This window comes from Cyclopterus lumpus, chromosome 6 (assembly GCF_009769545.1).
Source record: "Cyclopterus lumpus isolate fCycLum1 chromosome 6, fCycLum1.pri, whole genome shotgun sequence".
NCBI lineage: Eukaryota > Metazoa > Chordata > Actinopteri > Perciformes > Cyclopteridae > Cyclopterus > Cyclopterus lumpus.
The window spans coordinates 15828045-15852696 of NC_046971.1; the positions used below are offsets into that span (position 1 = coordinate 15828045).

General features: G+C 41.9%; 3 protein-coding genes across 5 annotated transcripts; 1 reads left to right on the forward strand and 2 right to left on the reverse strand.

Moving 5' to 3' along the window:
• Nucleotides 1-3742: 3742 nt before the first annotated feature.
• On the reverse strand, nucleotides 3743-9732 carry rhcgb (Rh family, C glycoprotein b). The gene is made up of 11 exons (XM_034535912.1): nucleotides 9429-9732; nucleotides 8321-8513; nucleotides 7705-7855; nucleotides 7383-7530; nucleotides 7114-7280; nucleotides 6773-6910; nucleotides 6295-6431; nucleotides 6015-6139; nucleotides 5823-5896; nucleotides 5035-5102; nucleotides 3743-4453 (listed from the first exon to the last, which is right to left on the reverse strand). Exons 1-11 carry the CDS (start codon nucleotides 9649-9651, stop codon nucleotides 4420-4422), a joined length of 1458 nt encoding a protein of 485 aa, XP_034391803.1. The 5' UTR covers nucleotides 9652-9732; the 3' UTR covers nucleotides 3743-4419.
• Nucleotides 9733-12595: 2863 nt separating this feature from the next.
• On the reverse strand, nucleotides 12596-15259 carry gdpgp1 (GDP-D-glucose phosphorylase 1). Of its 3 annotated transcripts, XM_034535125.1 has the most exons (3): nucleotides 15111-15259; nucleotides 14061-14228; nucleotides 12596-13775 (listed from the first exon to the last, which is right to left on the reverse strand). In XM_034535125.1, the coding sequence occupies exons 2-3, from the start codon at nucleotides 14215-14217 to the stop codon at nucleotides 13090-13092; spliced, it is 843 nt and encodes a 280-aa protein (XP_034391016.1). In that variant the 5' UTR covers nucleotides 14218-14228; nucleotides 15111-15259; the 3' UTR covers nucleotides 12596-13089. The 3 variants fall into 3 exon arrangements, with proteins under 3 accessions (XP_034391016.1, XP_034391015.1, XP_034391014.1); XM_034535124.1 differs by having other exon boundaries at nucleotides 12596-14225; XM_034535123.1 differs by having other exon boundaries at nucleotides 12596-14228.
• Nucleotides 15260-16346: 1087 nt separating this feature from the next.
• On the forward strand, nucleotides 16347-24156 carry LOC117732900 (titin-like). The gene is made up of 4 exons (XM_034536145.1): nucleotides 16347-16467; nucleotides 16896-17010; nucleotides 17355-23624; nucleotides 23794-24156. The coding sequence occupies exons 1-4, from the start codon at nucleotides 16447-16449 to the stop codon at nucleotides 23826-23828; spliced, it is 6441 nt and encodes a 2146-aa protein (XP_034392036.1). The 5' UTR covers nucleotides 16347-16446; the 3' UTR covers nucleotides 23829-24156.
• Nucleotides 24157-24652: the final 496 nt, after the last annotated feature.

Here is a 24652-nt window from a genome sequence, read left to right on the forward strand (position 1 = left end):
AGTTTTTAGGGCATTTCACATTTTAAACAGTCTTTTGAATCCATGTAAATTTTTCGTCTTTAATTACTTTGGTACTTTTAGCACCACTGTCATCCAGGCTCACAGGCAATGACACCAACACAGTAGATTTTTAGTTATTAGGGTGATTGAACAGCTGTTTGAAGCAGAAGCAGCTCCCTCTACAGGTAATAACCCACATGTATTATTTGCCAACTAACATAACCTGCCATGGACACACAGACACACACACACACACACACCCACACACACACACACACACGCGGTCACACACTCACACGGTCACAGATATAAGGCCCCCCAGACCTCCCGGGTGATCCGCAGTGGAGCGTGTAGCCACCTGTCAATCACCAGATCTCAGCCGCCTTAAGAGAGACATTTCGTCTGGGACAACGGCAGCCCGTCCCTCCCCACACATTCTGCCTCCCCTAGCAACCATCGCCGGATGACTGAGAGGCTTTGTCCCCTCACAACGGGAGTCCACCATTGAACCCAGGAGCCCGTAGCAACCAGAATTAGAGGGTGCCAGAAAGGGGTATTTTCTGTGAAACGGGGGTGAAAGCTCTGTTCTTGTCCCCTTCGTCTGGGATTCATATCAGGGGCCTGAATGGCGTACCCTCCTCCTTTTAAATGCTGGTGTAACGGAGCGTATGAAGGGGCTAGCGGTGAGCGGATAGGATCATGGTTAATCTGCTGTTCCTCTCCACTGTGGTCCGATAGGGACACTTAAGCAGCCTCTGTGGACAGTTAGTGGCGTGGGGAGGCCTGTGGATACCTGGGAAAGCCAGAGCGAGGAAGTTCATGAGCAAGTTGCAAACAGAAGGGGAACAAGTGATGGGCAGTGGTGAAAGAGGTAGCCTCGGATCATTTACTCTGAATGTACCAGTAAAACAATATAAATATACTCCACTCCACTGGGAAGTAACTCAAAAACCAGGCCACAAGCCACAAAGGTCGGAAGCTAATACATTATGTCTTATAAGCTTATCTTATATTTGTTTTACGTAAAGCTTTTGATATATCTGTCAGATAAAATCCCCTCTGCAAGTATTATACCTAAAAATGGAATAAATGAACTTGTACTGCGATCCAAATTACTTACTTGTTATACCTTCTGCCCTTGAAAGGTGCTACAGTTGCATACAGTATGCATTCAATTAGGAAATGACCACTTCATCAGTACACTTCACCTTGAACTTTGACCCTCTTGTTTATATATCAGCTGCGCAGAGGATTGTGGGTCAAAATAGCCAAAAAAACATGCTGGCTTGCATACAGCATAATGCCAGGATTTTCTGGTATTTTTGGTGTTATTGCATTTGACATGCTATTTATTGGGGCACACTAAATCCTCCTCTGGCATACTGAATATGCCAGAATATGGGTATTGAAAGCACAGTTGGGTCCACCGCTGTAAATGGGGAAAGGACTGATGTTGGGACTTTATGGCACTTCATAAGTGCCAGTATTGGGCATCAAAAAGACAGTCCAGATCTAAATGGTCAGATAAGTTTTGGAAATCAGATGCACCTGCTGAGAAGTGACCTTTAGGGGACACTGAAACAGCACAAAACATCAGCAGATTAAGTATAGAGAGAAAAGAGTGGGGGCTTGAATGGTTTATGGACTTGTGGTTTCTTTCAATAGGGGCTTTTACTGCTCTCTTTATAAGGGAGTGAACACGGACCCCTGAATACTCCTCTAACCGCTGTAGAGCCTCGTAACTGTAAAGGGGAGTTTTACTGCTGAGTGACTGACACCAATGTGTAAACTGTAAAACAATCAAATGAATACGCTGGCAACATAATCACCGTTAGACATATTACATCGTTTCCTTCGAATAATGGTGAAAAATAAGACTAACCACTGGCAGGTGCTCTGACACGACCTCCCACGTTGGACTTAGCCCTGTGATGCTCTGTGTATCTTACAACACACGATTACAAACTAATCTCAACCTAGAAACAACATACCAGTAAACATGCATTCCCTGGTATGTTCTTTATCATTAATGAGCGTCTGCGCGGCCCCCTGTATGGGAGTATGTTTTGTGCAGCTCCCACACGCTCTCGTCCTAGACCCTCTTTCCCACCCTCTCTTTCCCCCCGACCTGCCAATCAAAGATCATGATTGAGCCCGGATGGCAGGCAGTCAGTCATCAGCAATGAAAGTGAGGCCTCATTCTCTGTCTGTCCCTCCCTCTTTTCATGCCCCCTTGCCTCCTCAAGTTTTTCCATCTCACCTTCTCTGTGGCCTCTCTACTCCCCTGCTATCCCGGTACAGTTTTGTGTTTTGTGTCAAATTGGTGGTCAGTGTCTGTCCAAAGGAGGGTAAACGTCTTCAAACATGGCTGTCATGAGGCCATAAGGCTCCGCTCCCTCAAACTCACAGAGGACGGCCCCGTATCATTCATAAATAAGAGAGATTTAGTTTTAATAGGCCTCCGCATTTGCCCTGTAAGTGGCTGATGAATAAACATGAGCAGAGTTGGGACGGGAACTGCATGGGGGTAGGATGAGAAGAGGCCCGGTCTGTGTGTGTATGTATTTTGGGGGATATTGGGGGCAATGAGGGAGCCTTTCTACCCAGCAGGGCTGCATCTTGTTTAATTGGAGCACTTGTGGCACCATTACCTCCTTTACTCAAACACGTTACTGATGACAAAAGAAAACAGCACTAAGCCTGCCTTTGTTAGCGAGGAGACTGGACGAGGCGATGGATTCCTCGCTGCTACTCATGTGTGGGAATCGTCTGCACTCCCACCATGAGCTGCTGCCTGCCTTCGATCAATGAAAAGCTCCACGAACAGGTGGACAGAGGACTGAGCACGTGGAGATTACCGCCATGATCAGAAAATGGACAGAAGGACAGAAATGAACTGCATTGTGAAACAACATGTATTTAAAGACATCATGGTCCATTTATTGAAATATTATTTCTCATGGGATGAAACTACTCCTCCACATTTCTACCCAGCCACATGCAAAGAATAGCACCAATATTCAGTGCATGGATCCACAGGAATGATCTCTTTCAATCAGTTTAAATTGATGGACTCCAGCATATGTGTGCAGCCCTGTTGGTGACCTTGGCCTTTTGGTACTCTTTGACCAGAGGTCAAGATGATGACGCTGGTCTCTAGTTTGTTTTTGGTCACACAGTAACCCGAGAGAGCAATAAGGGTGTGACCTTTACCCTCCACCTGACTCCACAAGAGAGGGGACACTGAAGGGCTCCGAAATGGGGGAAACTAATTGGTAAGTTGGGATGTTTTTAATCCATTATGTTCTGCAAAATGTATTTATTAAAGTAGTTAAAGGTATTCAATTACTAAAAAATATGTACAGTTAATGATACATTAAACATTATATAATTAATAACTCTTTCCTGATTCTCAAAAGAACAATACCATTAATTAACAAACCTTTCAAAACAGCATGACATAAATATTTCACTGTGGAAAGTCTCAATGTACAAACAGCTTTTGACAAAATCTTTCAATGTAACAAAAATTCCCTGACACATTACTTTAACCCTCCTATTTAGCATTCATAAGCAGTACATAAACATGTAATAAATGGTTCATCGTACACCATAATGTGGTATTTATAAATATATTTCTCAGCAACTCCTCCTGTGAGCACCCATAGGTGGAGGCTGGTGTAAATATATACTTAATGATACAGAACTCTCATTGCAAAACCTCTCCAGGAAGACACACATAATTATTTAAGTGCAGTTTTTTAATGTATTTAATTGCAATTAAAGGAAAAGCAACTATGCAAATAAACATATAACAAATTAAGCTGACAGCTAAAAGTTGCCCAAAAAGGTCTGTGTATTGTCTTCCAATGTGACCTGCAGTCTGTTATGTCACACAGACAGAAACAATCTGTAAAAACAAAGTTATGAAAGCTCCTACTGTGGAAAATCCACTGCAAAGTGCAACTCTAGTGGTTTTGAAGTAAACGTAATACAAAACATGGTTATAAATATTTCTCTCAAACCTACTTAAAGGAAACATTATATTTTCATGTTCATGTTTTGTCTTGTATTGAACTTGAGACAAATCCAGCAGTTTTAATTAAATTGACCCTAAATTTTGATATGAGGCAAATCACTCCAGTAATGCCAATCACACTTAATACCAATATGTAATTGAATATCAATTGATTTAAACTGGAATAATATATTGAGAAAACAGAAAAGGCCTTATTTCATTGACAGATTTTCACTTCAAATCTTTTTTCAAAAAGACACACTGTAAGAAAAAAAAACAGTTTTCGATTGGAGAGAATTAATCATATAAAATGTGTATTTTTGTCTAGTAGGAACATTAAAGGGAACAAATGGATCATGTGTGATAAAGACAGACATTCATTAGGAGAAGGCCTCCTAGCGTCAGGTCTGCTCCACAGAGAAATTCGACTCCACTCTGAAAAGAAAAGAACATTACATAATTAGTGAAAAACAATGAAACTGCACAGACAAGTTGTGGCTCACAGTGTGTGTTGTCGTGTTTTTGATAAAAGTATGTTTTCCTTTGGCCTCTCGTTCTTCCTGCATACTCTATACAACTCCACTAGCTCGATTACGCTGACGGATCAGCCTTTTCTAATTGTATCATTTTTTATTTCCACAGTAAACATGACTTCAAGGTCACTTTGAGGAGCTGCACACGCTGTAATGTGAAAACCCCTCATCAACAAACAGCACAGGTGAGCGTCCCTTCATTGAGAGCACAGAGCAAAGGATCCACCAATCGAGCCCACACCGAGTGACCGGGGACACTGCAGGCCTTGGTGGTAGCATCCGACACCATGAATAGATATTCCCAACAAAGGGCAGGAACTGCAATGAGTGACATGGGGCCTGCGCAAAACGTGGCTTTGCTGCCACCAAGAGGACACTGATTGCAACACGTTCCACGACAAAGGCGCCGACCTGCATGGTTTGTGTGCTGTGAGAATAGCATCAGTGACCTGAACAGGTCAGACACACTTAAAGGACACTTACATATCTTTGTTCCGCATATGGTTGTTGTACTGAAGGATTGGTGGGATGGCCTCTTCCTCATCAGGGAGCTGTGAACAATTACAATTTTAACATCATGATTCAGGGGTAGGATGACAACCACATGATCGATCATCAATTAAATGTATGATGCTATGTGCACTCGTTACTGTCATAAAATGGAAAAGGATGAACCGTTTCTTTGTAAATAGTAGTGCAGAATGACGGTAGCCACTAACAGCCCTATAGTGTACACAACAAACAGGGCAAGGAACACAAAACAGTACAATGCTTCCGATCAAGAATAGCAAAACAAACTAAAAGTATGTCTGTAAATCAAAGTATGTTTTATTTTCATAAGAGCAAAGAGGTGTGAACATTGTTAAACTCATTTTTCAAGCTTTGTTCCTTTTAAGTATTTCTGCTGATGCATCACTTACAATAAAACAATTGTATTTCGATCAGATCAGATTAAACCAGATTAACTGAAAAATCTGCAGATTTGAATTAGAGCAGCTGGTGCTGCCGACCAATCAGGATGTGACCGTTTGGCCCTAATGATGTGTCCCACATTTTATTTAGTGCAATTAATTTGAACAGACCTGCATTTATCAAACATTACAAAAACGCCACTCAAATAAACTAATTGAAATATAAGGTATCTGATATTCATTCTGTACACTACAACTTCACACGTTCTGTGAGATGAACATCTGACTGAAATGATTTGATGTGATATTGACATTAAAACTGTGAAAACCTCTTTATGGTCGGAAAGAATGGTCTCTCACCTCCCAGTAGGGCTCATCATCAAAACAATTGTCATCTGCAGGATCTCCCCATATAGGTAATCTTAAAATACAACCTGAGAAGAATACAAATTAAGTCACACAGTCAAACACACCCACCTTGTTCAACAAACACAGTAATGTCACAGTTATTTACAGTACATACTGGATATTTTCTGTCTGGTTGCTACTTACCGACAAGGATACCTCCACCCACACCAAAGCAGATGGCCACACAGAGGGCTGCAGCCTGTAAACCACCCTGTCGTGTGGGTACCGTGTCTTTGAAATCACCGTCAAAGTCAAAGGTGTTCCTAAGCCTTAAATACAAAAAAAAGGGGGAACTCACAAAGTGTTTCTTTCTGAACAAAAGACCACATTTGGACAAAGAACTTACATATTCCTTTACTGGTTGATAATCTTCTATCTATTCAAAAAGTGAAAGTTACCTTGACCTCTCTATTTGTCGACTCACCCCTCAACACCATAAACAGACTCTGTTGCAGTCGCGGCAGTAATGGCTCCCACAATGCCACCAATGACGCCTGGCATGGCATGCAGGTTATGGATGCCACACGTGTCCTGGATCTTCAGGTGCTTCTCCATGAAAGGCTGAGAGAGAGTTAGGATTAACTGAGCTGACCTGTTTAATTTCACTTAATTTTTACCGACAGTTCCTTGAAGAACAGCAAAAGTAATGAAGTAAGAACACATGATGTGCTATGTTATTGACTATAACGCAGCAAAGAAAAACAAACAAAAAGTTTGAATTAATCAGCAACTTAAATATTTTGGTTGAGTAACTTTCTATGTTTGTGGAGAATAAAAGGTTTTGGTATGTTCGTTAATATTGGTGCATTTATGTAGCGAAGCGATAGCTTAATGAACACTTAAAACAACTAAAGTGGGGCTTATCTCATGATAGCTAGAGCACAATAAATCAGATACCATACCGTGAGGTAGACATATCCCAGCGTGGAGATGATGCCACAGCAGAATCCTACGATCAGAGACCCATAAGGCATCAGCATGAACTCTGCTGCAGTTCCTACGGCAACGCCTCCAGCAAGAGTGGAGTTCTGGATGTGGACCTGAAAAACATGTGCAGAAAGAAATGCATCCCCGTCAAGACTAAATTAAGTTTAAGTTTGTTCAGGTCATTGCATGTCGTGTTTACCAATTCAACAAGTCAATCTATTTCAAGTGCTGTCGGCTTCACAAATACACACCTCACACTAACATGTCCATCGTACATAATTGCTTAACTTTACGAGTGTTTTGTGCTGATTATTACCATGTCTAGTTTTCCGTGCTTCTGGAAGAGGCTGGAGATGGCCACAGTAGTGAGCACGGTAGAGGCCAAAGCCAGGTAGGTGTTCAGGGCTGCTCTGTGCTGCCCGTCCCCGTGGTCTGTGACGGCTGAGTTGAAGCTGGGCCAGAACATCCACAGGAAGAGGGTGCCTGTACGCAGAAAGCAGGTTAGACCTTAAACAATATGCACATCCACAGTAGCTCCAGAATAACAAGAGGTGTTATGACGGTATGTCATCAAATCACACTCACCAATCATGGCAAAGACATCTGAGTGATAGACGGAGCCCTGCAGACGATCGCTCTGGTTCAGGTTTGGCCGATAGAGCATCCACGAGATGGAGAGACCATAGTAAGCTCCGAATGTGTGGATCACCATGGAGCCTCCAGCATCTCGGGCCTTCAGGCAAGTACATACTAGCATTAGTAGGAGTAGATGCAATAGTTACAGCGATAACAGCTATATGCTCGGCTGCAGAATCAGAGAGCAACTGAACCATTAATACACAAATCTGAGAACGACATTCGATCTGCAGTTGGTGTGTTGGGCAAGTTGTGAAAACGTTTAACTTACATGTATGAGATCTAGGATAATATATTCCTCCACAGCAAACAATGTGATCCCAAAGAGGGTCATAACCAGCAGCTGGACTGCACTGACTTTACCGAGCACCGCCCCGTAGGCTATTAAGCAGCCCGCCACACAGAAGTCAGCGTTGATCATGCTGCGAGGGAAAAAAAGTCAAAATGTAGCAGACAAACAAGGCAATACGGAAATAAGTTGTACTCAGTTCTGCCCAAATATTAGACTATTATATTATTATATTGGTTAAGGAGGCACCTATTCAACAAAACTAAATAAAGAGTACAACCGTCAACAATTGTGTCATTTTGAGTACTGAAGTAATCATAAATCTAGTTATACTAGCCGTTCTCTTTCGTTTCTCACACTGCAATCATGTTGACACAGAGTGATTTGGCTGCATTTTAAAAGTATCATCTTCTCAGTAATCTGAGTTTCTGTTTACCTCCCAGCTTCTGATTCCACAACAACTAAATCTACAGGTGTATGGAAATATCTTTTCGAGATCCTGCCAGTCAGCAGGATCGGTTGCATCGAATACATTCATCAAAATGAAAAAAATCCCCAAACATGATCATTTTGACTGAGAATAAAACAGAACAATCACTTTTCAATTCCAATTTTGATCTTTCCATCGCTGTAGTCCAAGGAGTGAAACCAGCCTTGCATCAGCAGCGCCCATTGGAGGCCGAAGGATGCGATGAGGAAGTTGTAACCAACCGCGCCGAAGCTGTAGCGCTTAAGGAATGTCATCAGGAAGCCAAATCCAACAAAGATCATCACATGGACATCCTGGAAACCTGGGACAGAGGGAGAAAAGAGGAGGAGGAGGAGTATGGGAATCGGTACAAAGAATAGACATCCAAAGCTAATTGAAGGCAATTTATTATCAAAATAAAGAAACCAGGATCCTGAAAAAATAGGTATTAAGGTACAGTGTGTCATTTAGAGAGGTGTCCCCTATTATAACACCAATACTGCAACAGGTGGTTTCTTCTGTGTGAGACAGTCCATTTCATACCAGCACAAACCGGCCGGTATCAGTTACAGCGTAATACTGTAACTGCCTGACACACCCCAGGGTACAGTCGGTTTCCACTGTACACCGGTAGTGGGCGTCGTGTTGGAAAGGTCCCGTGACTTCAGGATGAGGTCTCATCAGTCACCTGAATGTGTCACGATGTCCATTTATCAGCTGACATCCAACACCACTTCTGAGATGGCTTCACGATAGCCTGACACTGACACCACGGGTTGTTGGGAAAGCATTGAATACACCCATGTATGTATTTACACCGATTTTATTGTTGTATTCAACGTCTCCCCCATAACCTGTGGTGTTCATGTCAGGCTATAAAACATTTTTATCCATATGCATACAACGATATAAATATTGCCACAGTTGAACTGGAAAGTAGACTTCCCCCCCCCCCCCCCCCCCCCCCAAGAGAAATGTGCACCTGTGGGAGCCAGAGCCTTGTCAGCCTGCAGGAATAAGCTGATCAGTCAAAAGACAACTAGTAATAAAATTAAAAACGCAAAGCTAAATGCGCAGCAATAGGATGAATAAATATAGATATTAAGTTAAGAAGTGCTATAGGTTGCTATATTAACAAATGAAGAAATTAAAGTCACGATTGAGATAATAGACATTTGGGGGAAAAAAGAGTGTGGTGAAGAGAGAAGACATACAAAATCAAAATGTAATAACTTACTTGGATATCTGTAGTAGAAGTCGTTCTCTACGTCACTTGATATATTTTTTGCTTTTCTCTGCTCTATCCAGTGTGTATCCGATTCTTCATTGTAGCGAATAAAAACCCCAAACAAGATGATCATGGCCGTCTGCCACACGATGCAAACTGCCGGGAGACTGATACGAACATTAGTATTTTTTGGACGGTCGCACAATTCCCTGAAGCTTTGAACACAGCCCATTGTGTTGGGTTAGTCTCGACCCTTTTTAAATTAAAGTTGCAGCTGAAGGATTCAAGTGTGCCCTTCTCTGCCAAAGTGACTTCAAAGGCCCTGAGCATCTTGTGCTGAAGTGAAGAAGGGTGTTAGCTTTAGTAGGAGGACTCTCCCACAGTCACTCCCTTCCTCATTGGAGGGAGTGACTTTGTATGAACTCCACTTGTTTTGGGTGGTGACACAAGTAGACATGCATCTCACTTCTTTGTAATAATTTAATTTCCTATTTTTACCCAACATTTTGTAGAGTATCATCACACAATGAAAACATAGCACTGTAATGTACACAGTCATCTGATGGTTATACCTCTGAGAGAAGGTTGTAATTCAGCCGACAGATATCAAGGTATTGGTATATGTTCTTGGAACATCTACACACACACACACAAAGATAAAAATGTACATTTGAATAACATAACAAGCCTGTCTCTATGGTAAAGGCTTCGACTGCACTTTTGCACTACCTTACCTTTCCTTACTAACCGTCAGAGGGTGGGAACATTCTCATCTCCTACACGGCTGATCCTGTGAAGCATCAACTGTAAATAATGCGTCTCCATGCCCCATTAGAAAGATGCACAACAGGTTTGACTCAGTCGACCATCACGTCAAGGCTTCAAGGATAAAATGAGGGTCTGGGTTTTCATTGGCAAAAGTCTCTGCACTGTTGTGGAGGCAAACTATAAAATAATCAATTTTAGTTCACATTTAAACCTTTTCTTTAGTTTATTTGCTCAAAGAATCACCAAATCAAATCAATTACCAAATGATGGTACAGTATTTAGAACTGGAACAATAAAACCGTAGTAATTAAAATCAAAGAGTTTCCATTTGTTGTTGAGAGCGTTGCTGAACAAGAGATTCAGTATTTTGGACTATGAGATTATGCAGATTGAGACACTTAATAAAAGTCATGTCAACCTCTGCGTCTCAGAGTTAGATGAGAAGATTTATATCACTCTCATGTGTGGACATTAAATATGAGGATGGAGCCAGTAGCCGGTGAGCTTAGCTCAGCATAAAGACTGGGAAACAGAAAAAACAGCCAGCAGCATTTCTCAAGATCACTTAATAAAACACAATACCTTGCATGTTGAATCTGTGCAACAACATCAGCGTAATATGAAGCTTAATGGAGGGATATGTGCTGGACTATTTTTGGGCTGTGGGCAGTTGCTGGACAAACAGTGGTGAAATGTGAAACTATTGCTTTATTATGGAAGACGAACTTGAAGGAGAGTGCAACTAATCCTTCATATACTAATCAGTCTTCTCGGTGGTTACTGCCTGACTGGCAAACATTAACTTGATGCTTCCGTCACCTTCTCAGCCTGTAACGATGGTGCTGTACCCGCTCTCACTCCAGTGTGCACTACGTAACCTTTACAGGAGAGAACGGGTGAATGAATTCACACAGGCTGCCGGATGGGAACAGTAAATGTGATGCAGGCCTGTCCTGTCCTGCACTTAAATGTTCCGCAAGTAAAGTCAGCGGACTTGAGAAAACACAGCAGCTCCCAGATGTCATGTGCATGTTGTTCCCCCTCGATCTTCTGATGAACCTGTGATGACAAACGCAAAAGACTGCCTACCGATAAAATAAAAAGCTGTGTTAATGGTTAAAATCTGCGGATCAAGAGTTGTAACTCAAGTGTCATTTTCTTATTTATCACAACAAGTACTAAAACATTTGCTGAAACAGATCAGCAAAGTAAATTGTGAAAAATACAATCTTCAATACCCTTTTGGATATAACAGCTATATGTCACTTACCCCTATTGAAAGGTGACACCAACACGCTAGACAGTGTTTTACTTTTTCCTAAAGTGAAACACTCTATTCCAGGAAATTGTATAAAGAAAACTGTAATAAGATTCAATCTCGATGTAATTTTTATGTGATTTGTTGTTAGTTTTAGCCTTTATTGCTGAAAACATGCAGTTTGAGCTAAATATTTGTATAAGTGCTATAAGGAATAAATATTATAAATAGGAGTAGGTATTTTTGTGCCAGTCAGATATCTTACAAACTGCAGAGATCGTCTAATATTGTCCGTTAAGGCAGAACTAAATAACTGCAAAATTAAACATTTTGTTGAATCATGAACTCACGTGTCAGCAGCTAAACCTATAGATCAATGCGCTGGTTATGCGCTCACCAACGAGGAACCTCATTAAAATGAGTGAGCAGGGAGCTCTGCACATTGATCTTACTGCTCAGCTAAGCACTGCTACCTTGGTGATGTCCTTTTGGCAGATGATACGCTCTTCAGGGATGATGTGTAGCTTTGATCTCCTTTGATCGGAGCTCCGCTGTCAGGCCCGTTGAAGCAGCTCCGTCAATTTTCTTCAGAATAAAAGGAGGACATGTGGGGGCAATTTTTTGCCAGTGAGTTATGTTAAACAAATACAACATGACTTACATCATATGTGCAGCATGTGTTATAACTATGTCTGACAAAGGCTTTCCTCACTTTTTTTTAACCTTTATTTATTCATTGAAGCTTCACTGGGGGTAAAGGCCTTGCTCAAGGGCAACTCACTGGTGGTAATGAGGGCGGTGCAAGTGGACCTCACTCAGATTAATCCTGCATCAAGATCTCCAACCTTCAAATCATGGGTCCACTTCTCTAACCTTCACATCACAACAGGAAGTACCAGTGAGTGAGGTGATGGACTCAGTCTAAACAGCCCTGCTTTACGGGCTCTTCATCACAAGTCATTGTCAATGCAGGACCAGTGCAGGTGTTACTAATCTCAGTTAGTCAGAACAGCGTGACCAGGCACAATCAGGACCTTGAAACTGGAACAGAGAAATGGAAATCAGCCGTCATTAATTGTATTATTTACACTCTCAGAGAGAGAGAGAGATTTATTGAAGCTCTCACAAACTTCTAGAACGTCTTGCTTGACACACACACACACACACACACGCACACACACACACACACACACACACACACACACACCTCAGGACTGTGTGAGCAGGTACAGACTGTGTTTCATTGACAGCCTCTAAAGGTGCTTAATCTCACACCAATTCTTTTGTTGAATAATCATACTCTTGTGACAAGACCCTAAACAGCAACATATTATTTGGAGACTTGCTTCCTATACACAACTCAAAATAAATACAAAAACAACATTTACAATTTAAAATAAAATGCTTTTGCCATTTGATTTTAAACCGGTTTTAATGCAGCACATCCTTAAGTCCATTAATATATTTTCATTGATAAATATATTTATCTCAGAAGGTATTTCTGTGCATTTCCAATGTTATATTTAGGCCCGATGCAGGAAAGATTCAGTTTAGCCCCCAAAGCATAATAGAGTGTAAAGATACACATTTTCTTGATTGACGTCACAAAAAGCCTAAACGCATTGTGAATGTGTAGCTTCTAAACTAGTTGATTAAAACAGGATTTGAAAAGGCGTTAAAGTCCAAAGGCGATAAATCCATCAAATGACGAGTAAGATGCTGTTCCAACGTGTGAAACTCTGAATCGGGCAGAAGATATTTCTGGATGATATCCATTACACCTTTCTCAGAAGTTAACTCGTAGTCCTTCCTGTTCTTAAATGGTAAATGTCCAGCGAGCTCACAGAGAGCCACATTGAAGGCAGATTCATCTTTGGCACCGAAGCACGCTGTTCTCGGCCAGACAGCGATACGAACACCTTTCCTTGAGCAGTGATCTTTTCCGTTCTGTGGGCGATCACAAGGCGGGCATCCCCTCGTCACGAACAGATTGTGTGCAATATTGCGGTCGACAAGAAAGTCTGTGACTTGACAGATGGCTTCGGCAACTTTCTCCACCCTCTCGGATTCTGTGTAAAACAAAAAGCCTGCAGGAAAGCCCAACAAGCGATAAAAGCCCTTTTCAGGAACCAGAGGCTTGACTGGCATCGATTCTATCTTGAGCTCATGATCCAGGTAATACCCATGGAGGTGTAAATGATTGACAGACGCAAATGCTCCCAGACTATTGAACCCCACACGGAAACCAGGATCGGAGCTCAGGAGCACAGATTCAACACCAGCTTGGATGGCGAAACTTGTCATGACCTGTGGGAAACAGCTGGACGGATCTGGAACAAGGAGACAATGGCCAAACTCCAAAGGGCTGACATTGACCAGCACAACCATCCTGCAGAGTTCATGCAACTCTCTCTTTTCATTTCCTCCCTCAACCACCTTTATCATTTCAGCTATGATTTCTTCTGGATTGACTTTGTTAAAATTAAACTGCTTGACATTGAACTCCTGCTGAATGCTAAGTATCTCCTGAGGCTTTCTCCTCTCTATTCCCCTTTCAATATTCAGCTGGGCCACAAAGCCATGCGGGCCCGGCAGGATTCGTGTTTGTAAATCACCCAGATGGTAGCGGAAGAGGCCCCTGTTCATCCTGTCCGTCCAGCCGGCTTGGACGGTCGTGTCAAACTTTGTTGCCGGTGATCCAAGTCTGTTCCCACTGCACCGATGCACATCTGCGACAAAGTCCTGGTTGCAATACACAAACTGGAGCGGCATGGTTGGATCTGCTGGTGAACAGAGGCAGAGAGGAGAGGCACGGTGTCATTCTGCTGAATCATCAGAAGGAGAGCCAGATCACATGAGTGGTCTGTGGACATGGCAACCAATAAAGAGTATTGATTAGTCTGCCCATGATTCTATTGATAAATTAATACAATGTTATAGTCAACTAAATTGACTACAGTTTAGTGTTGATGACTATCATGGAGGACAAGAAAATCAAAAAACATTCCCATTTGAGAAGATGTAAACATAACCTTAACTATGGTTGCCAGTTCATTTTCCCAGTAATTGATTAGCTGACATATTTAATTCCATCTTTAGTGTACAAACAGTGACCCACCCACACATTAATCACCTTCACACTAGCCAGGGGAGGAAGAAGTATTTGGGTCCTGTGAAAATACTCAATTACAAGTAAATGTCGTGCAATGGATTCATATAAGTGTGTACATATTATCAGCAAAATGTACTTTAAGTATCAAATGTAAAAGTACTCATAATACTGAGCCCAGCGAGTGTTTTATTGTTATTGGATTATACCTATAATTTTAATAATTTGTATTTTACGCACAAAATACAAGGTGAATTTATGAAACATGCATTGTTATCATAAGTGATGGACAGAAAATCATAGTCTGCAAAGTAACTACTAACTATAACTGTGACTAATGTCGTGGAGCTAAAGGTTTCCCCTTGTAGCGGACTAAAAGTAGAACAAGTGCCATAACATAGAAATGCAGGTACCTCAAATTCGTGCTTAAATACATTACTTTAGTGAATGTACTTATATTCCTCCACTGATACCGACATGTTTAATAGCTAGCCAACTCTACGTCATGCTCTTCTCCCCCACACGATGAGTTGATATGATTTGATAGTGTACTCACCTTTATTATTTTTACATGATATCACTCCGATTCAGTGTCGAGAGACGAAACGCGGATTAAACGCTTTAAAAGACACAACTTGCACTTGAATGTTTCGTCTATTTATTTTTCTTGAACCGGTTAGCTAACGGGCAACGTGTTCTTCTTCGTTGGTGTTTATTGGTGTATTTCCGGTTAATTCTTTCAGAATAAATGTTTTTGAATCAAACGGTATACTATACACACACACATATATTTATACATACACAGATATATATATATATATATATATATATATATATATATATATATATAAAGATAAAGAGGTTTTTATTGTCATTGTTGTTATACAACGACATTTCGTTTGATGGCCCACAGCCAGCCAGTAGCAACAAACAACAAAAACAGACGTCTTCAATTATTAAAGTGTAAATCATATATATATATAATTATTATATATTATTAATCTTAAATATTAAAATATTAAAATTACAATCTCTTCTGTCGCTATCATTACCAACAGACGTTTTCTGTTGGTAATGATAGCGACAGAAGAGATTGTAGGTTATTCTTACAAACTGTTATGAACATACTTAATCAATTGAAAACAGGAGACAGTTTGCTGATACCATCTTACATCTTATACATACTGTGAAGGAAGATCCCCGCAGATTCCATACACTTAGCTACTAATACAAATACATGTTAAGTGTTTTGTAACCTTCACTCAGTGGTAGAATATGTATTTCAATCATTTAAGTATTGATACCAAACTAAAGAAAGATTCAATTACAAATAGAAGTCTTGCATTCACTTAAATAAAAGTACAAAACAATAATCAGCAAAATATACAAAACATATCAAAAGTAGATGTGTTTGTGATCGTGGGTCCTATCAGTACTTGAGTAAATGTACTCAGTTAAATGTAACCACTGCCTTTCCCTACCAATAGTGTTGTAGTGGCTGAACATTTGTTTAGAAAGGCTCTTATGCGCCTAAAGAAGGCACAGATATAACCCAACCAACACCCCCACACACAAAGCTATTTAGAGGACATCTAAACTGTAAAGCCAAATGGTATGTGGGCAATATTTTACTGTTGAGCACCTTTCCAGTTTTTCACAGCTGATCCATGCAGGCTCAAGTAACTTTGAAAGAATGAGCAGCTGGCCAATCAGGCATCATGGTTATTTTAGTCTCTGCATACACATTTTGGAGATAAAGCAGGCAGTGATTGGCAGAGTTGTGAATGTCTGCCACAGAGTCAGAGTGCTCATCACAGTCAACAACTGAACCAGCTGGATTTTGAATTCATGTTGAATTTCTCATACATAAATAAGGACAAGTGAAAGAAACGATGGAAGCCAGCAACAACAAAGTAAGTTGTGTCAGTAATGATATCTTAGAAGTTATTGAAACAAGAGTTATTGAAGAGAGTTCATCTAAAAGATTACTTTTTCTTTTTTGAGTTTCTTACTAAAGTGAAATGATTTAAACCTTGTGAGAGCTTTAAGAGTTAAAAACATAAGAGTTGTATGCATTTAGTGGAACAGATGGCACCACCATGCCTCTAGTTATTTTTAACACCATCAACAGTTTCTGTTACCAACACATCCCATTGGTAACTTCATTCTAGCTTGTTTAAACACATTTTGTTTAAATTCTATTGTGATTAAATATGTGTAGCTATTTTTTCAATGGTTTGTAAACAAAAAACAGAAGTCTTAGAAAAATAGGAAATAAAGAAATGATTGTTTTAGCTGTTATTCATTTTAATTGAGTTTTTTGTACACATCTCTTTTGTAGGCGGGAACACAAGCAGAAGATAAAGCTCACACTCTAAATATAAATATGACACTGAATACTGATGAAGATCTCACAGCAGAGGATTCCCAGTCACCCCTCACAGTCATTGTCCAAGGTATGTCATGCCTGTGGGGAACAAACAGTATAAGACTTATAACTAAAGTGTAACAAAATAATATAAGTTCAAACATTCAGTTGCTATGTTTTTGAGGCTTTCATCCACTCCAGAAGTAACACCAGCAGTTTTATTATTGTGAGATACAGTTGGAAGTTCTGGAAAAAAAATGAAAATGATTTTACTTATCATGTTTACTCATATTAATGCGTTCACTCAAATACATTTAAACCATATATATATGTATTTGCTTATCCAGTACCACATGGATGTTTTAATAATTAGTCTGCACAGGGATCATAATGTTTCATGTTTTTGATGCTTTTCCCCCCCCCTCACACCAGGTCAGCCTGCCATTTCTGCAGAGAATGGAGATTCCAACCGTGAGGTCCAACCGGGCCCGGTTACAGATAAGGAAAATGCTATTAAGCCAAAACTCCAGATAACCTTTGCCACATTTACTGTCAAGAATGATGAAGATCTGAAAGTAGAGATCCCAGTGGTTGGGCACCCAGCACCAAAGATTGAATGGAAAAGAGATGGTCAGGCAGTCAAAGAGACATCAAGGCTAGAGGTTTCAAATAAATTATCGTTAACAGGTCTTCATATCAGACATGCGGCGAGGGAGCACTGTGGTCAATACTCTATCACAGCAAGCAACAGTGCTGGAAAACATACAGGAGACATCACTGTAGTTGTTCTTGAAAAGCCAGACCAACCCACAGGGCCCGTGAGAGTTGATGAGATCAGTTCGGACTATGTTGTCATTTCCTGGGAGCCTCCAGAATACACAGGAGGATGTCAGCTGGACAACTACATAGTGGAGAAACGGGAAACTCTAAGCACAGAATGGCAGACTGTGTCAGCAACGACAGTAAGAACCACAATCAAAGTCACTAGACTGAAGACAGGAAATGAATACCAATTCAGAGTGTTTGCCGAAAATAGGTATGGAAAAAGTACTGCAATCACTTCTCCTATTGTAATTGCACAATATCCTTTTAATGTGCCCACTGCTCCTGGCACCCCGTTTGTGTCCACAGTGGCAAAGTACAGCATGGTGGTTGAATGGGCGCCTCTAGAAAATGATGGAGGCAGCCCCGTCATCGGCTATCACCTTGAACGCAAAGAGAAGAACAGCATTTTATGGACCAAGCTGAACAAACTTGTTATACCTGACACTCGCTTAAAAACAAGTGGACTGGAGGAAGGGATTGAGTATGAATTCAGAGTATTTGCTGAGAATATTGCTGGACTCAGCCCATCAAGCAAGATATCTGAATGCTATGTGGCAAGAGACCCCTGTGATCCACCTGGTAAACCTGAAGCTGTTGTCATTACGAGAGAGAACATCACACTTCAGTGGGCCAAACCCAGGTATGATGGTGGAAGCACCATTACGGGCTACATTGTTGAAAAGAGGGAGCGCCCAGATGGAAGATGGATGAAGGCTAACTTCACCAATGTTATTGAGAATCAGTTCACAGTCACGGGTCTGACAGGAGGGCAAAGTTATGAGTTTAGAGTAACTGCTAAGAATGGTGCTGGCGTTTGGAGTACACCTTCAGAAAGTGTAACCATCGTCGCACAGGATGTTATTGAAGTACCCACAGCGTTCATTGATCCTAAGTACAAGAGTACAACTGTTGTTAAAGCTGGTGAGACATTCGTCATTGATGCTGATTACTTGGGGAAGCCCCTCCCTGCAGTTACGTGGTTAAAGAATGGAAAAGAAATTGACAAAGCAACACAGAGAACAGAGGTTAAAAACACCCTCACTCATACAACTCTGACAGTCAGGGACTGTACACGAGCGGATGGGGGACACTTTGTATTGAGCCTCAGCAACATGGGTGGAACTACATCTATCACTGTTATTGTAAAGGTCCTGGATAGACCTGGTCCTCCAGATGGACCTCTAAAGGTGAAAGTTGTCAGTGCAGAGAAGTGTAGTCTTCACTGGAACCTCCCTTTAAATGATGGTGGTGCCAGTGTTTCCCACTACATCATTGAAAAAAGGGAGACCAGCCGTGTTACATGGACAGGGGTTGAGCCTCACGTTGAAGCTGTCACTTACAAAGTGACAAAACTAGTGCCCGGTAAAGAGTATATATTCAGAATTGCTGCTGTGAACAAATTTGGTGTTGGCGAGTTTCTGGAATCAGACCCCTTCATTGCACAAAACCCCTTTACAACACCTAGCGCACCTTCTACCCCTGCAGCCAGTGCTGTGACTGGTGACTCTATGGTGCTATCATGGGAAAGGCCTGAGACAGACGGAGGCTCGGAGATTGATGGCTACATCCTTGAGAAATGTGACAAAGAGGGTGTCAGGTGGACTAAATGCAACAAGAGAAGACTAAATGACCTGCGCTTTCGATGTACAGCACTTGCGGAGGGACATTACTATCAGTTTAGAGTATTAGCAGAGAATGCTGCTGGTGTTGGTCCACCCAGTGAGCCAAGTGAGTTTTTGAAAGTATGTGAAGCTACTTACCCCCCTGCACCCCCTACCAACCCCAAAGTGACAGATTATTCCAGCAGTACTGTGTCTCTGACCTGGTCAAAACCCATCTATGATGGTGGAGCAGCCATCCGTGGATTTATCGTTGAGATGAAAGAGGCAGCAGAAGATGAGTGGATCGCCTGTACGCCAAGCACAGGTGTAGAGCACACAAACTACACTGTAAAGAGACTGAGAGAAAATGCAAAGTACAATTTCCGTATACGTGCGCTGAATGCCGCTGGAGTTGGGGAGTATGCGGAACTACCTGGCTGTGTGGTAGCTACTGAGAAATTGGAGGCACCTGAGATTGAGTTGGACACTACCTTGAGGAAAATGGTCAGCGTTCGAGCCTGTTCTGCATTACGTCTCCTTGTTACCATCAGGGGAAGGCCAGAGCCTGAAGTTAGATGGTCAAAGGAAGGCGGCACAGTCAGTGAGCGCGCTCAAATTGAGATCACAAGCTCCTACACAGAGTTATTGATTGAGAATGTCAACAGAAATGACACAGGAAAATATGTGTTGACTGCCGAGAACTGCAGTGGCTCTAAATCTGCATTCATCAATGTCAGAGTGTTGGACTCTCCTACCGCACCAACAAACTTGGAGGTAAAGGATGCAAAGAGGCACTCTGTGCTAATCTCCTGGGAGGCACCTCTCATTGATGGAGGAGCAAAAATTTCGCACTACATCGTAGAAAAGCGAGAAGAGGCCAGGAAGGCATTCACGAGCGTCTGCAGCAACTGTGTGAGAAACTCATGCAAGATTGACAACCTCCAGGAAGGGAGCTTCTATTATTTCCGCGTTCTGGCTGTGAATGAGTTTGGAACTGGACTGCCAGCAGAGACCACTGAGGCTGTTAAGTTGTCTGAGGCTCCTGTGCCTCCTGGAAAGATCACACTCAGTGATGTTGCATTCAATAGTGCAAGACTCTCTTGGGAGAAGCCTGAACATGATGGAGGAAGCAAAATCACATGCTATATTGTAGAGATGCAGGCTAAGGGAGATGACACATGGACAATGTGTTCAGAGAGTAAAGCGCTGGAAGCTTCTATTAATGGGCTGGCAAAAGGAAAGGAGTATTTCTTTAGAGTGAGTGCTGTGAATGAAAAGGGAAAAAGTGAACCAAAGTCCCTTTTGGCACCTGTGACACTAAAGGATACCAGTGCTGAGCCCATTATTAATTTGCTGTCCAATACATTCAGTGTGAAGGCAGGAAATGATTTAAAGATTGATGTTCCATTCAAGGGTGTACCCACACCAACATTAGCCTGGAAGAAAGAGGGCAACTTGCTGAAAGAGACAAGCAGAGTGAATGTGAACACATCTGACACATCATCTCAGATTGTTATCAAAGATGCAACTAGAATAGACGCTGGAATGTATGAGGTGACCCTAACCAACTCGACTGGAACCACATCCGCTGAAATCTTTGTCACTGTTTTTGAAAAACCTGGACCACCCAGTGACCTCAGTGTGGATGAAGTGAGTGCTGACTTCATGTCTTTGTCGTGGCAGCCATCACATTACACCGGCGGATGTCAAATCAGTAATTACGTTGTTGAGAAGAGAGATACAGGCAGCACAATGTGGCAGACTGTGTCAGCGACAGTTGCCAGAACATCAATCAAGATTTCTCGTTTGACACAGGGCACTGAATATCAGTTTCGTGTTGCTGCGGAGAATCGCTATGGCAAAAGCCACTTTGTTGAGTCTGACCCTGTTGTTGCCCAGTATCCATTCAAGCCCCCTGAGCCACCAACAAATCTCCGTATTGTTAGTGCCTCAAAGTCCGTCATGGTGGTTGCGTGGAGCAAGCCAGACAGTGATGGTGGTAGCCCTATCATTGGTTATCATATTGAATGCAAAGATCAAAGCAGTATTTTGTGGTCAAAGTTAAACAGAAACCCAGTGACTGAGAACCAGTTCAAGGTAACAACTGTTGAAGAAGGTCTGATATATGAGTTCCGGGTCCGTGCTGAGAATATGGCTGGTGTTGGGCCATGCAGTAAGGCATCTGAGCCTGGAGCAGCAAGAGACCAGTGTGATCCCCCACACAACCTCACAGTCACCAATATAACTAACAGCTCAGTTTCCCTCACTTGGGACAAACCAGAGTATGATGGTGGAGCTAAAATTACTGGGTATATTGTTGAGCATAAAGAGCTGCCAAATAGTTGTTGGCTTAAGTGCAACTTTACCAACTTACTGGACACCTTCTTGGAAGTGACTGGCCTCTCAGAAGGTGAACAGTATGATTTTCGAGTGATTGCAAAGAATGCAGCTGAGCTCTTCAGTGGGCCGTCTGAAACCACAGGACCTGTTACAGTACAGCATGATGTGAAACCACCCAAAATTATCTTGGAGGACAAATTTAGACAGGTGGTGGTTGTCAAAGCAGGAGACCTCCTAAGAATAGATGCTGACATCTCTGGCCGCCCCAACCCGACAGTGTTTTGGTTGAAAAATGGTAGAAATATTGTCACCAAAGGACGGGTTGAGATAACCGCAACAAAGGTGCATACCTCTCTACTTATCAGAGAAAGTGTTAGGAAAGACTCCGGACAGTATATTCTGACCCTACAAAGTGCAGGTGGCACCACATCTAAGCCTATCATCTGCAAGGTTCTGGACAGACCCGGCCCACCTGCTGGACCTCTCGAGGTGTCTGGACTTTCAGCAGAGAAATGCACCCTTTCGTGGGACCCCCCGCATGAGACTGGCGGTGCTGAGATCATCCACTACATTGTAGAGAAGTGTGAAACCAGCCGTGTAGCGTGGACCCTTGTGTATGGTGAAATGGTGGCAACTACCTGCAAAATAACCAAGCTACTCAAAGGAAATGAATACCTGTTTAGGGTGAGAGCAGTGAACAAATATGGGGAAGGTGAGACTTTGGAAAGTGAGCCCAACAAAGCCATGGATCCATTCACTATCCCATCTGCTCCCACTGATGTTGAGGTCACGAGTGCAACCGTCGAGGCTATGACTATCTGCTGGAAGAGACCTGCCTCTGATGGCGATAGCCGCATCAGCGGTTACATCATCGAGAAGCGGGAGAAGCAGGGTGTCCGTTGGGTTCGTGTTAACAAGAAGCCTGTCTATGACCTACGAGTCAAAGCCTCCGGCCTGCACGAGGGATGCAAGTATGAATTCAGAGTCTTTGCTGAGAATGCTGCGGGTCTAAGTGAACCCAGTCTCCCATGCCCACTCACTTTGGCAGACGATCCAAAGTTTCTAGCCTCCCCGCCCGCAAAACCCACCATAATTGATTCATCCAGGTCTTCCATCACTCTGTCATGGAACAAGCCACTGTTTGATGGTGGAGCAGCAGTAACAGGTTACAAAGTTGAATTCAGAAAATCAGCAGAAGACAACTGGACTCAAGTTGGGGTTCCCAACACAGATAAAACAGAGTTTACAGTAACGGGACTCACATCAGGGACGGAATATGTTTTTATTGTCAGATCCATAAACAAGATGGGCATCAGCGAACCCAGTCCTGAAACAGATCCTGAAGTGACCATGGAGAGAGTAGAGGAGCCCAGGTTTGATATTAGCACAGATATTAGGAAGACCCTGCTCGTTAAAGATGGCAGCTCCTTCACTTTGACTGTGCCTTTCACAGGCAAGCCTGTCCCTAATGTGGCATGGGACAAATCAGATGTAGATCTGAGAGTCAGAGGAATGATCAACACCAGCAGCTTCCTCACCTCTATCACACTAGAAGGAGCAACACGCGATGACTCTGGCAAATATGTCGTCAAACTGCAAAACGTTGCTGGATCTGCTTCTTTGATGCTGAATGTGAGGGTTTTGGATTCACCTGGTCCACCAAATCATGTAGCAGTTAAAGATGTGACCAAGAACTCTGCCACTGTTACCTGGGACATCCCTGAAAATGAGGGAGGCGCCTCTGTCCAGAACTACCTTGTAGATATACGGGACATTAGCAGAAAAGGGTGGACAAAACTCACAGACAAATGCCACCGGCTGTCCTACAAGGTGTCGGACCTGGAGGAGGGAGGGGTCTACTTCTTCAGAGTCACCGGTGAAAACGAGTACGGGATTGGTGTTTCAGCTGAGACCAAGGAGGGAACGAAAATGACAGGTACAATCACATGAGAGATATTATATTTACTAATAATAAAAAGCCCACTTACTGTGATGGGATTAGAGCCTAAGTAGAATGTGAAAGATCTTATACAACGATTAGATACATTAATCACTTCTTTCACATTATCCTATTTCCTGCATTAAGAATATTTTAATTTTTTCAGATACAACAGATTGGGAGACAAATCCAGGAGCTTAGCACCTCTTCTTTCCAGGGATGAAGTAACCATCTTCTGACCTTCCTGTCAAGATCCTCGTCTATAGTTCTTATCTTCACCCAGTATTGTTCAGAAAAATTATTTAGCAAATGCTCAGTGAATTAATGCATTAGCAGAATTTGCGGTTTTGTGGATATATGATTACATACAGTATATTTTTTAAATGTTTTGTAAACTAAAAAGTATTATCAATTATTTTATTTTTTAGAATAAAATGTATCCGTTTGTTGATTCAAACAATAACAGCAATAACTACTAAATATATCCTGTTTGTTGCAAATCTTATATAAAATGAAGATGTTTCGAACAGGTATTGGAGTTTTACTTTGGATTTGTTATTGGACGTGGGCATGAGTACAATAAAAAAAAAAAATACAAACAAGACAAGATTAATAAATCAAGTTAAAGAAAAAAAAACGGTATAAAAAATAATAAAAAACAGAAGAGCATTTATGGAAAGATTTACTTCAAAATTTGAGGGAAAAGACTGGGAACGCCACTAAAGTATTTTCCATTTTGTTCATACAGGTCTATTGGAAGTGACACCATTACGGTTTCTTTAGAGAACATGACCTGGATCTCCTGCAATTCTGCCAATTATAAGTTTTACATAGTTATCTTTTGCTTTTTTCTGTATTGGCAAACTGAAGTACAGTAGTTACAGGACAGGTGGTAGCACTTTTGGTAAATAAAATAAAGGTAGCATCCAAAGTACTTTGTCTGCATGTCATTCATCATGTCACCTCAACTGTCACTCTCGAGTAAAGGGAGACTTTCCCAAACATACTTTACAAAAGTAGAATAA

Excerpts from the sequence above, each read along its gene's own strand:
- rhcgb (XM_034535912.1), bottom strand. The coding sequence starts at position 9,651 with ATGGGCTGTGTTCAAAGCTTCAGGGAATTGTGCGACCGTCCAAAAAAT. Across the intron at positions 7,531-7,704 it reads TTATCCTAGATCTCATACAT|GCCCGAGATGCTGGAGGCTC; the intron begins GTAAGTTAAACG and ends ACTTGCCTGAAG. Across the intron at positions 6,432-6,772 it reads TGGGATATGTCTACCTCACG|CCTTTCATGGAGAAGCACCT; the intron begins GTATGGTATCTG and ends ACTCTCTCTCAG.
- gdpgp1 (XM_034535124.1), bottom strand. The coding sequence starts at position 14,217 with ATGCCGCTCCAGTTTGTGTATTGCAACCAGGACTTTGTCGCAGATGTG.
- LOC117732900 (XM_034536145.1), top strand. The coding sequence starts at position 16,447 with ATGGAAGCCAGCAACAACAAA. Across the intron at positions 16,468-16,895 it reads TGGAAGCCAGCAACAACAAA|GCGGGAACACAAGCAGAAGA; the intron begins GTAAGTTGTGTC and ends TCTCTTTTGTAG. Across the intron at positions 17,011-17,354 it reads CCTCACAGTCATTGTCCAAG|GTCAGCCTGCCATTTCTGCA; the intron begins GTATGTCATGCC and ends CCCTCACACCAG.